Source organism: Choloepus didactylus, chromosome 7 (assembly GCF_015220235.1).
Source record: "Choloepus didactylus isolate mChoDid1 chromosome 7, mChoDid1.pri, whole genome shotgun sequence".
NCBI lineage: Eukaryota > Metazoa > Chordata > Mammalia > Pilosa > Megalonychidae > Choloepus > Choloepus didactylus.
The window spans coordinates 36,204,783-36,218,496 of record NC_051313.1 but is presented as its reverse complement, the minus strand read 5'-3'; the positions used below and the strand labels follow the sequence as shown (position 1 = coordinate 36,218,496).

At 37.5% G+C, this 13,714-nt stretch overlaps 1 protein-coding gene across 1 annotated transcript; it reads left to right on the top strand.

The window, feature by feature from the left end:
- The first annotated feature begins 4,221 nt into the window (after positions 1–4,221).
- LOC119540527 (cysteine and histidine-rich domain-containing protein 1-like) lies at positions 4,222–6,751 on the top strand. The gene is made up of 2 exons (XM_037844632.1): positions 4,222–4,249; positions 4,894–6,751. The coding sequence occupies exons 1-2, from the start codon at positions 4,222–4,224 to the stop codon at positions 5,838–5,840; spliced, it is 975 nt and encodes a 324-aa protein (XP_037700560.1). The 3' UTR covers positions 5,841–6,751.
- Positions 6,752–13,714: the final 6,963 nt, after the last annotated feature.

Below are 13,714 nucleotides of genomic sequence, written 5' to 3'. Positions count from 1 at the left end.
CGTTCCTACTCTACCCCAAGAAAATAACCTAATATAGTGACATTTCTGTGAACTTGTTCCTACCACACCCACCAGAAATTAACAAACCATATTCATTCCTGGGCATTCCCAGAACGTTAAATTTACCCACGATAGCTTATCTGTTCTTATTGGGTTATCGTTAGGTACATCATTTTAATTGTCTGAACCTCACTTTACTTGTGTGTAAAATTAGGAATGAAAACAGTACCTATTACTAAGGATAAATGCACTTAGCTTAGTGTCTGGTATCTGGGAGGTCTTTAATGACTATGTGCTATTATTATTTATTCCATACCTGCATTTTTCGGTCAATATTGAACTACTGCTTTAGAGTAATCTTTCTTAGAAACTCTGCTGGTGTCCCTAAATCATTTGCAATATGTTTTTTTAAATATACTTTTAAAAAATTTTTTGTTTAGATTGTTCACGTTCCATACAATTATCCAAAGATCCAAAGAGTAAAATCAATTGCCATGGTACCATCATACAGCTATGCATCCATCACCACAATTAATTTTGTTTTTGAATTTTTAGAACATTTTCATTATTCCAGAAAAGAAATAAAGACAAAAAAAAAAAAAGGAAACTTAAATCCTCCCATACCCCTAAGCAGCCCCCCTCCATTATTGACTCATAGTGTTGGTATAGTAATTTGTTACTGTTGATGAAAGAATGTTAAAATACTACTAAGTGTAGTATATAATGCAATAGGTATACTTTTCTCCCTATATGCCCCTCTATTATTAACTTCTAGTTACAGTGTCATACATTTGTTCTAGTTTATGAGAGAGATTTCTAATATTTGTACAGTGAATCACAGACATTGCCCAGCACAGGATTCTCTGTTTTATACATTCCCATCTTCTAACCTCTAACTTTCCTTCTGGTGACATACATGACTCTAGAGCTTCCCCTTTCCACCACATTCACATACTATTACACAATTCAGCACTGTTAGTTATTCTCACAGTGTGCTACCGTCACTTCTGTCCATTTTCAAACACTTAAGTTCAACCTAGTTCAACATTCTGCTCATAATAAGCAACCGCTCCCCATTCCAGCCTCATTCTATATCCTGGTAACTTATATTTCATGTCTATGAGTTTACATATTATAATTAGTTCATATCAGAGACACCCTGCAATATTTGTCCTTGTGTGTCTGACTTATTTCACTCAATACAGTGTCCTCAAGATTTCTTCATCAACCCATTTTTTTAGAGACGATTTTGTTCACACCCCATACATTTCATCCTAAGTAAACAATCGAGAGTTCCCTGTATAGTCATGTATTTATGTATTCACCACCCTCACCACTATCTATATAAGGACATCTCCATTTCTTCCACAAAGAAGGAGGAAGAGTCAAAGAAGGTAGAGAGACAAAAGAAAAAGAAAAAAGAAAGAGAAACAAAACATGACAGCTAGGAACCAACAGAAGGAAAGATAGCATTAAACTAAAGTAGAACAAAGAGTCAGACAACATCACCAATGCCAAGAATCCCATACTTCTCCCTTATGTCCCCCTTTCATATGGATTTAGCTTTGGTATATTGCCTTTGTTACATTAAAGGAAGCATAATACGATGTTTCGGTTAATTATAGTCTCTAGTTTGCATTGATTGTATTTTTCCCCCAATACCACCTTATTTTTAACACCTTGCAATGTTGACATTCATTTGTTCTCTCTCATGTAAAAACATATTTGTACATTTTATCACAGTTGTTGAGCACTCTAGGTTTCACTGAATTATACAGTCCCAGTCTTTATTTTTCCTCTTTCCTCTGGTGCCCTACATGCTCTTAACCTTCCTCTTTTAACCATATCACAATCATCTTTGTTCAGTTTACTTACATTGCTGTGCTACCATCACCCAATATTGTGTTCCAAACCTCTCACTTCTGTATTTTCTTATCTGTCTGTAATGCTCCCTTTAGTATTTCCTGTAGTGCAAGTATCTGGTTCACAAACTCTGTCATTGTTTGTCAGAAAATATTTTAAACTCCTCCTCATATCTGAAGGACAGTTTTGCCAGATACAGGATTCTTAGTTGGCAGTTTTTCTCTTTCAGTATCTTAAATATATCACTCTACTTCCTTCTTGCCTCCATGGTTTCTACTTTTCTCTTGCTGCTTTCAGGATTCTCTCTTTTTCTTTGACTTTTGATAATCTGATTATTAAGTGTCTTGGCATAGGCTATTCTAGTTTGCTAATGCTGCCAGAATGCAAAACACCAGAAATGGATTGGCTTTTATAAAAGGGGGTTTATTTGGTTACACAGTTACAGTCCTAAGGCCATAAAGTGTCCAAGGTAACACATCAGCAATCAGGTACCTTCACTGGAAGATGGCCAATGGTGTCCAGAAAACCTCTGTTAACTGGGAAGGCACATGGTTGGCGTCTGCTCCGTAGTTCTGGTTTCAGAATGTCTTTCTCCCAGGACATTCCTCTCTAGGCTGCAGTTCCTCAAAAATGTCACTCTTAGTTGCTCTTGGGGCATTTGTCCTCCCTTAGCTTCTCTGGAGCAAAAATCTGCTCTCAAAGACCATCTCCAAAATGTCTCTGTAAGTTGCAACTTCTCGAGATCTCAGCTCTGGTGCTTTCTTCAAAGTGTCCCTCTTGGCTGTAGTTCCTCTTCAAAATGTCACTCTCAGCTGCACTGAGTTCCTTCCATTTGTCAGCTCATCTATATACCTTCAGTGATTTAATTTAGACCCACCCTGAATGGGTGGGATAACACCTCCATGGAAATTATCCAATCAGAGTCATCATCCACAGTTGAGTGGGGTGCATCTCCATGGAAACACTCAAAGAATTACAATCTAATCAACACTGATACATCTGCCCACACAAGATTACATCAAAGATAATGGCATTTTGGGGGACATAATACATTCAAACTGGCACATAGGCCTATTCAGATCTATTCTGTTTGGGGTATGCTGAGCTTCTTGGATCTATAATTTTATGTCTTTCATAAGAGATGGGAAATTTTCATTGATTATTTCCTCTATTATTGCTTCTGCCTCTTTTCCCTTCTCTTCTGGGACACCCATAATACATACCTTTATGCATTTCATGTTGTCATTCAATTCCCTGAGACGTTGCTAATATTTTTCCATGCTTTTCCCTATCTGTTCTTTCATGTACAGGATTTCAGGTATCTAGTTCTCCAGTTCCTGAGTGTTTTATTCTGCCTCTTGAGATCTGCTGTTGTATGTCTCCATTGTGTCTTTCATCTCTCGTGTTGTGCCTTTCATTTCCATAGATTCTGCCAGTTTTTTGGTTTTTTTTATTTTTAAAACTCTTTATTTGGAAATAATTTCAAACTTAAGTAGAAGAATAAGAATAACAAGATCAGTACAGGAAATGGTGATGTGAAAACAATTTCTACATCTCATATTTATGAGTCACATAATTCAATTTATAACTATTGACAACAGCATACATTGTAAATGTCCAAGTGATAAATTCTCCTATGACTTTTAATTCTACAAAAGTTTTCTTTCTTCATGAATTGCTGTCTATTTTTGTTATGAGATAATAAAGAATCTATTTACCTTTCTACTTTGACTGTCAGGAACCGAGAGCCAGTACCATTTTTCCCCCAGCTTTTTAAACAGTTGCTGTATGTGGTAATACTGACATTCATAGCTGCCAAACTCTAGCTCTGAGTCTCAGGTGACACACTGATGCTCCAAGTTCTAGGGACCAACCAGGTTATACACAAAAGTTCTCTCTCAGAATTTAGAGATAACTGTTACAACTCAGGAATAGATGTGACTGCTGTAAGAGCTTGCGATGTAGGGATGTTTACAATAAGCCTTCTCCAGATAACCTGTGCTCTAAGATTCAATTCTCAGAGTTTGCTCTTTATGCTTAGTCCATATTAGTGAGGTGTTATAATGTTCGTCTTTTCATTTCTGGCTTATTTCACTCAAAATACTGTCCTCAAGATCCATTCACCTAGTTGTATGCCTCACAACATGCAACCTTCCTTGAAACCACTCAGTAGTCTTCTTGCAACCACTCAGTAGTCTATTTTCTGCATACACCACAGTTCACCATTCTGTTCATCAGTCGATGTACCCTTAGGCTACCTCCATCTATTGCAAATCGTGAATACTGCCACCATAAACACCAGTATGCAAATGTCCATTCATATCTCTGCTCTCTGTTCTTCCAAGTGTATACCCAATTATGAGGTTGCAGGACCTTGTGAGAGCCAGTACCTTTTGTGCCTAACTGCAGTGATTAGCTGGTCTATCCAGTATTTCCTAGAGAATCAAAAACCATAATTAAGTAAATAAATTCCTATTCCTAATCACTTTGAGTACTGACACAGTTACATTTTTTTTGGGGGGGGGGTATGGCTTTTTTTTTTTTTTAAATAAATTCAAAGTTATAGGAAAAGTTGCAAAAACAATACAACCCCATGCACAGAATTCCATCATACACTGACCCCCACCCCGATAGCTCAATCCACCAGCTTTAACGTGCTGTCACATCGCGATTTCTTTCCCTCCCTCCCTCCCTCCCTATCTATCATCCATCATCTATTGCTCTGTCTTCTGAACATGTGACAGCTAGCTGCACACACCCTTGAACATACACTATAATTCACGCATACACTTCCCATGAACAAGAACATTCTTTTATTCAATCCCATTAAGCGCAGCTTGGGAGTACAAGAGATTCAAGAATGATACGGAGTTGCCACTCGGCGAGCACCTGGGCAGCGGCGCCAAACAACCCTCTGGGCATTCACTAAGAGTCCTTCCCCTGGCCGCACGTGTTCCCTCGGTCGTCCGGTCTAATTTCCCTGTAATTTAAAACCCCATCGCCCCCCTCCCTCCTGTCTCTTGGGGGAAGCAAAATTTGGAGATGCTTGCACATACCACCCAGGTGTTCCAGTCTTTCATGATGCATTAAAGGGTTGGTCTTGCTGTAAGAGAAGAACAACTGATTTTTCTGATTTCTTAAGCATTGTAGGCTGTACAAAGGGTAGGCATAATAGTGAGAAGCCACCTGAGCCAGTCAAGCCTGAAGTCAAGACTACTGAGAAGAAGGAACTATCTGAATTGAAACCCAAATTTCAGGAGCACATCATTCAGGCTCCTAAACCAGTAGAAGCAATTAAAAGGCCAAGCCCAGATGAACCAATAACAAATTTGGAATTAAAAGTATCTGCCTCCCTAAAACAAGCACTTGATAAACTTAAACTATCTTCGGGGAATGAAGAAGATAAAAAGGAGGACCACAGTGATGAAATTAAGATTGGGACCTCATGTAAAAATGGAGGGTGTTCAAAGACATACCAGGGTCTGCAGAGTCTAGAAGAAATCTGTGTGTATCATTCTGGAGTACCTATCTTCCATGAAGGGATGAAATACTGGAGCTGTTGTAGAAGAAAAACTTCTGATTTTAATACTTTTTTAGCCCAAGAGGGTTGTACTACAGGGAAACACATGTGGACTAAAAAGGATGCTGGGGAAAAAGTTGTTTCATGTAGACATGATTGGCATCAGACTGGGGGTGAAATCACCATTTCAATATATGCTAAAAATTCACTTCCAGAACTTAGTCGAGTAGAAGCAAATAGTACATTGTTAAATGTGCACATTGTATTTGAAGGAGAGAAAGAATTTCATCAAAATGTGAAGTTATGGGGTGTGATTGATGTAAAACGAAGTTATGTGTCTATGACTGCAACCAAAATTGAGATCACCATGAGAAAAGCTGAACCCATGCAGTGGGCAAGCCTTGAACTGCCTGCAACTAAAAAGCAGGAAAAGCAAAAGGAAGATACAACAGCTTGATTGGAGAAAGGAAAAACCACTGCCTGTATCAGCATTCTTAATAATGTGTGATGAATTGGTGGCTTGCTGCTATAAATTTTTGTTTTGTTATTGTTGAAGTCTGGCATTTCAGGGTCAACAGTAGGATTTTAAAAACCAAAGTCATTTTATATATTTGTGTCTCCCATATTCCTTTTGAGTTCCATAAGACTGATTGTTCATTTCTCCTCACTAATGGAACCGTAGTTACGTTCTCTACTTGAAGAAGTTGGAAATCAGTTCATAAACAGAGTTGTAGTACTTCTTAGTATATTTATATTGAACAGAAGAATATTAAGGAACTTTTTCTTTTTTCATATTTTTCTCTTATCCCATATTTTGTAAAGCAAAGTGGAATGTCAAATTTTAATCATTTTTTCATGTATTTTTATTCCTGTAGTACTTGAAAATCTTTAAGGAGGAGATAAAGCTCTGCATTTTTTTTTTCTATTTGGGATGGTTACTTTTTTCTAGAAGGTAATGTAGCAAGCAAGGAGGAACATGTGCATCATTAACAAATTAGAATTCAGTTACAGTTAATTGAATTAAAATATTATTTCAGTGTCCATAGTACTTGCCAAGCAGTATGAGGTAATTGTATAGGAGGCATTATAAATAAGACTATTGAGATATCAATTTGGTTGAAATTCACCATCCTATAAGACTAAGCAATAATGTTAAGTATCGTTTTGCTGATTATTTGAAGGTCCTCTGTATAGTGTTATGACTAAATTCTACCTGATTTACAGCCTAATACTCATTTAAAGCCTTTAATTAGTTACATAGCAAAAGAAATTTTATCTGGCCTCATTGATGAAAAACTGTATGTATAGAACTGTGGATTCTTAAAGGCTTGTAAAAATACATTAGGGTATGAGAAGATGTAAATGCTTTGCTTTTTGACAACAGTCTCATATATTAAATATAAAATAGCTTAATTCTTTTTAGACTTTCATGAAGTGCTTGACAATTCTTTGTGATATAATGTTGATTATATATTGTACTTTGTTTTAATGTAGGTATCACAGAATTAGATTGTTTATGCTCTTCGGGCCCATTAAAAGGGTAGGTTGCTTTGTGCCAGAGTGCAGAGCTCAAGAAAAAAATTAAAATTAAAAAATATTATGAAAGAAAAATCTCTGGTAAAACATAGTTTGGGTATGAATTATGCTTATATAGATTAAAATGATTATTCTCCCAGCCCCTAGAGTGTTTTTCTTTTCTTGTAATTAATTAAATTCTCAGAAAATCTTACAGAAGTATAGTTTTATTTAATGGATTAAAACATGTATTTCATTCTACTACCCTTAGTAGATTACTGTTGGTTGTAGTTAGGTAGGTAACGAACGGTTTAGCTCTGTTACAAAGAAAGACTCAAAAAGTCCTACCAGGCTTTTAGGACATTGAAATCCCATGGCAAGAAATTTGGGGCAGTAAAAATTGTAACCAAGTAGAGTACCTAAGTATCCAGTAATTAGAGTCGTATTTAGATTTTTTGAAAGTTACCTTTCAGTATTTATAAACCTGGGTTCATTTAGAGACATGAAATCTTTATTGTTTGGGTGTTAAGACGTTGGAACTTGATTTCATTCAAAGTAATAATTACTATACCTTTTTAAATACTGCCTTCCTGATACTTTTCCCCTAAATATAATATCTTATTTCGTTATGTGAAGGTAAACTATTATTTAAAGCAAATGAATTTTCATCTCAGAGTTAGTTACAGAACTGTGTTTTTGTTTTTGTTTTAATCTATTTAGTCTGGTTACTTTAATGGCCATTTTATGTCATGTCCAGTTCCTAAGAACCTCTGAATTTGTTGTCCAGGTAAAAATCTAAATGATAGTTAGCTTAGACTCATACATAAAAGAATAAAATTGTGGTTAGGTAGAATGTGTTTTGATGTATTAATTTTTCGAGAAAATTAGTTTAAAAATGCCTTTTAATTTTATTGAGTTGCTTCTCTAGAAATACACTTTCTTTATATTTAAAGTAAATTACCTTAGCAAAGCAGTCAAAGCGAGATGTATTATTCTTTTCAAGAGTTGCAAAAAATAGTGCAGAATTCCTGTATATCCAATATTAATCTTCCCCTTTTGTTAAATGTTATGTAACCATAGAACTTTTACAAAACTAATAAACTAGACTTTGTACAGTACAGTTAAGACATCATTTAATTTTGACTACCTATTTTTATTAAAGGGTATTTCTTGAGACCAATTCTACCATTTTTTTTCTTTTTTATTAATTTAAGTCAGTAATTTATAAACAAGATAAAAACTGATATCAGTCTACCGTAAAAAAAGAAAAAAAAAAAAAAAAAACAAACAAACAAAAAAAAAAAGAATGATACGAAGCTTACATTCTATATTTCCTTTTCCTTATGTCTCAACTGTGCCCCTTTGAGCCACCTGTCCTCTATCCTCCAATCCCATCCAAGTTCATCCTTGGCATTCAATTGTCATCTATTTAGACTGTCTTTTTTTTTTTTTTAATTGTGGAGACATATATGCAGCCTAAATCTTCCCATTCCACCCCCTCCCTAGCCTTCCATTAGTGGGATTAATCACATTTAGAATGTTGTAATGCTCTTTCCCACCATCCATTACTAGAAATCTCCCTTCACCTCAAACAGCAACCCTACACTCATTTCTTAATTCCCCATTGCCCTTTCCCCCATTTCTCTTAACCCAAACTCTACTTTTCATCTCTATGGTTATATTCTCCGATAATTTCTTTGTGTTTACTGTGGGGCTTAAAATTAACCTCTTAAATCCATAACAATCTTGTTTTTCTTTGATACCACCTTCACTTCAATAGGACACATAAACTATGTTTTTATACTCCTCCATTCCCCCACCTTTATATAGTTGTCTAAAATTACATATTTTACATTGAGTTCAAAACCACTGATTTGTCATTAGAGTTTGTGTATTTTATATCATGTAGGAAGTAAATAGTGGAGTTACAGTTCAAAAATTATTGACTTCTATTTGTATTCCATTGTGGTTGGAGAATGTGCTTTGAGTATATTCTATTTTTTTTTTTTTTTTTTAATTTCTTGAGGCTTGTTTTATGTCCCAGCTTATGGTCCCTTCTGGAGAAAGATCCGTGATCACTAGAGAAAAATGAGTGTCCTGGTGATTTGGGATGTAAGGTACTATATATGTGTGTTAAAATTCTCTATATCTCTTTCTCCTTTCTTTGTTTCTCTGTTGGTAGAGCTCCCTTTAGAATCTGAAGTAGGGCAGGTCTTTTATTGGCAAAGTCTCTCAGCATTTGTTTGTGAAAAATTTAAGCTCTCCCTCGAATTTGAAGGAGAGTTTTGCTGGACAAGTATTCTTGGTTGGAAATTTTTCTCTCTCAGAATTTTAAATATGTCATGCCACTGCCTTCTCACCTCCATGGTGGCCGCTGAGTAGTCACAACTTAGTCTTATGTTGTTTCCTTTGTATGTGGTGAATTGCTTTTCTCTTGCTGCTTTCAGAAATTGCTCCTTCTCTTCAGTATTTGAGAGTCTGATCAGAATATGTCTTGGAGTGGGTTTATTTGGATTTATTCTATTTGGAGTTCACTGGGCATTTATGCTTTGTGTATTTATATTGTGTAGAAGGTTTGGGAAGTTTTCCCCAACAATTTCTTTGAATACTCTTTCTAGACCTTTACCCTTCTCTTCCCCTTCTGGGACACCAATGAGTCTTAAGTTTGGACATTTTGTTTTATCTATCATATCCCTGAGATCCATTTCAATTTTTTCAGTTTTTTTCTCCATTCTTTCTTTTGTTCTTTCATTTTCTGTTCTGTGGACTTCTAGGACACTGAGACATTGTTCAGCTTCCTCTAGTCTTGTGTTGTGAATATCCAGTCTTTTTAATTTAGCCAACAGTTTCTTTTATTTCCATAAGATCTTCTATTTTTTTATTTACTCTTGCAATGTCTTCTTTATGCTCTTCTAGGGTCTTCTTTATGTCACTTATATCCTGGGCCATGGTCTTCTTGATGTCCTTTAAATCCTTTGCCATGTTTTCGTTCCTCGATTGTAGTTCTTTGATTAATTCTTCGAGGTACTTTGTGTCTTCTGAATCTTGATTTGTGTGTTTGGAGTTGGATTCTCCATATCGTCTGGTTTCATCATATGCCTTAAGATTTTCTGTTGTTTTTGGCCTCTTGGCATTTGCTTTGCTTGATAGTGTTCTTTCAAGTTGTAAAAAAAATTTCTAATTTTTCAGAAACACAGTTTGGTGGCATACACTTTCTCTAACTACCCAGCAGATGGCATCTGTGAGTCACCTATACCTCTCAAGTCAGTTCTCTGCCTTGTCCCCATGGCATGTGGGGAAATGATTTTTGTGGGGTTCAGTTGGAGAACTCAGTTTCGGTGTGTTGCTGGAGTCATCCACCCTGAATGTGGGGTATTTATACGGGTGGCAGCCTGATGCAAAGATGGCCGAACGGGGCATCTCCACACCCCCCTCCTCACACAGTTCCTCCTTCCCAGCTCCAGGACAACTGGTGGGGCTCTTGGCTGTGGGCACAGCCCCAGGCAGTTTATCCAGCCCCCAGGAAGCCAGCTGCTAGCTGCAGGGTTTCTTTCTGCTTCTGGCTCTCCCCTCCATTCCCTCAGCCCCAAGGGTATCTGCAGCAGGCTATCTTCCAGGCCAGACACCGAGAGGCTGGCCCAGCCCCCTTTTGCTGTGTTTTACTGCGTGGTTCCCAGTATCGCAGCTGCAGCTGCTCCTGGGTTTTTCCCTTTTTTTTTTTTTTTAAAAAAAGAGCCCATTGGTCTCCAAATGCCAAGCCCTGGCTTCCCCAGACCATCACGCAGCTGTGGGTCTTCCAGCCAGCTTGCTCACTCGTTTCAGAATGCAGACTCCCGGTTTCGCCAAGTATACAGCCTCTGTGGAACTAGAAGACCTCGTCCAGCTGGCGCATCACTGCAATTGTTATTCTAGGTCACCCTGTGGTTTTTATCTAGTGTTTTTCATGGAGGTGTATTTTCGCCCCGTCTCACCTAGCCACCATCTTAGTTTCTGCTGCCAGTTGTTTTTTGAACTTTCGATTTCTACCTTATATTCACCCAGTGTTTTCATTATATACTTCATCTCTTTTGCCATATCTTCCCTAAACTTTTTGACTTGATTTAGCATTAGTTGCTTCAATTCCTGTAACTCAATTGAAGTGTAAGTTTCTTCCTTTGGGCCATAACTTCATTTTTCTTAGTGTAGGTTGTAGCTTTCTGTTGTCTAGGCATCTGGTTTCCTTGGTTACCCCAATCAGGTATTTCCAGACCAGAACACAGATAGATCTCAGAAGGGGGCAATATTCAGTATCAGGTCTCCCTGAGGGTGTGTCTTAGGAGATTGACACACTCTGTGAGGCCTAAAGATGCTGTGCTTTTCCTAACCTGTCCAGCAGGTAGTACCTGTCAGCCTGTAGCTCCTGACTGGTGTAAGGAGGTGTGGCCCCCTTAGTCCTTAGTTTCTGTTTTGGCTGTTTTCCCCAGGCTCTGGGGTCTGGTTCTGAATGGGAGGCCAGCAGTAGGGCTCAGCCCCATCTCGTTCCTCTTAGAGAAGATACACCCCCTAGGGAGTTTTCATTTGCATTTAAATAGGCTCATTGTCTCTCTGACTCTGCTATCTCTACCCTTGTCTGGGTCAGAGAGCTGCAAACTGAAAATGGCTGTGACTTTATCCACTGAGCCGCCCAGGTTGAAAGAGAGAAAAAAGGACAGAAAGCCCCACTTCAGGGCCAGTCTACAGTTCCTCCAGCTTCATCCACCAGCCAGAGATAGCACCCAGTCCTCTGGACTCCCCCTCCTGGCACAGAGAAGTCCACTGGCTCTTTAAGGTCAGTCATCACTAAAAGCCTCTGTCTGCTTCTTGGGGATTTGTAGCTTGTATTGAGCAGCCCACCTTTGATAATCAAAACCCCTGCTGGAGCTGGACTGAGGTATATTCACTTGTTCAGAGAGTGCTGCTCTCTATCACAGCAAGGTTTTGCAGTTTGGGCTGCCATGGGGGAGGTACTTTCAGCATGGGTCTGCAGTCTTTACTTAGAGATTTTATGCTGCAATCTCAGGCATTCCTCCCAACCCAGGTTGGTATATGATGTGTGGACAGTCATGTTTGTCCCCCAGCAGTTATTCCAGATTGTATACTAGTTATTCCTGGTTGTTTATTAGTTGTTCCAGGGGGACTAACTAACTTCCACTCCTCTCTATGTTGCCGTCTTCTTTCCAAGCCAGTATGTTTCAATTAAGATAGTCTAGATAAAAATATTAAAACTAAAGGAGTTAGAGTCTATTCCATACCTCAGTTTTATTTTAGCTAACATTTATTGGACCTAATATGCCCGATGGAGTGGAATAGGATCTAGAGAAATGCATGTAATCTTTTCTGATGGGAAAAATTGCTCAACTTAAAAATAATATCAGTATTACTATTAATAATCCATAGTGCTCTAATTGTGATTTTTTAAAAAAGGTAAACTCAAAAATTGTCTTCTAGTCTTGATTACATTGGCATTAGATGAAAACAAATTGAGTGTGATAGAAAAACAGCACTTGATAAACTTTCTAAAATTTTATTTACCAAGTTTATATTTTAATAACATTTTAATTTTAATGAATATCAGGAAAAATAAACATAAAAATATAATAGATACATGTTTACATGTCCAGGTTACCTATTGTCAGATTACAAACCACCTGAAAACTCAGTGGTATAAAAGAACAATCATTTAATTTTATTTCTTTTCTAACAGCTTGATTGAGTTATAATTGACATATAATAAACTGTACATATTTAAAGTATACAATTTGATAAATACACATATGCATATACCTGTGAAACTATCACCAAAATCGAGATAATGACCATATCCATGATGCTCACTATTCTGCAGTCAGGGATTAGAGTAGGCACAGCAGAAAAAGCTCATCTCTGATATACAATGTCTGTGGCTACAGCTAGGGTTGCTTGAATAGCTGGGGACTGCTGGGATGGCTAGATTGGACCACCTATCTGGGGCCTTGGTTCTACATGGTGTGTGTGTTAGGATTGGAAGGCCCATGACAGGTCCTTGCCTACTGCTGTGGTGCCTGGACAAGGATGGCTGGAACATTGGAGGCTTAGTGAGTACTTTTTCATTCAGGTTGGGTCTCAGGATAGTTGGACGTGACAGCTGGCTTCCCCTAGAGCCAGAGTCCCAGGAGACAGGAAGTAGGTGCTGTCAATCTCTGACAGCCTAGGTCCAGAAACTTGCACAGCTTCACTCCCACCATATTTTATTGCTTGAAATAGTCATAGAGCCCACTCAGATTCAAAAAAAAAAGGAGATGAAGATACTACGTCTTGATGGGAAAAGTATCCAAGACTTTTTGACCATCTCTAAAATGCCACAATACATATTAGATGAGCTATATTCCTGAGTGAAAGAAGACATCAAATTGAGGACATGAATAAACTATTTCTTGTGGATAACAGTGACAGTGGTGAGGGAGGGGGGTGGAAGTAATATCAGAATTTCCATCAACTCCTCTGTCTTCATTGCTTTTTATCAAGCAATGGTCTTCAAATCTGAAGTCGTTATGCTCTGATATTGTATAAATAATGTGCGTTTTGGGTAAAAAGAAATATGATTGAGGTCATATGTTAAATACCATTATTTTCTTATTATAGAATGTATGTATCACTTAATGGTATGTTTTGGCCCTATAAATTATTATCAAGAGTCCAAAATCACTATTGAGACATAGCCAATTCAGTAAGATGGACATATCTGTTTCTATTGATGTTATCTTCCTAAGTCATTACTATGTTGGAAATCTCCTGTTCTTTACCTTTGTAAGAAATCCA

Coding starts and splice junctions, on each gene's coding strand:
- LOC119540527 (XM_037844632.1), top strand. CDS start 4,222: ATGAGGTTGCAGGACCTTGTGAGAGCCA. Junction 4,250..4,893: donor GCAGGACCTTGTGAGAGCCA/GTACCTTTTGTG, acceptor TCTTGGGGGAAG/CAAAATTTGGAGATGCTTGC.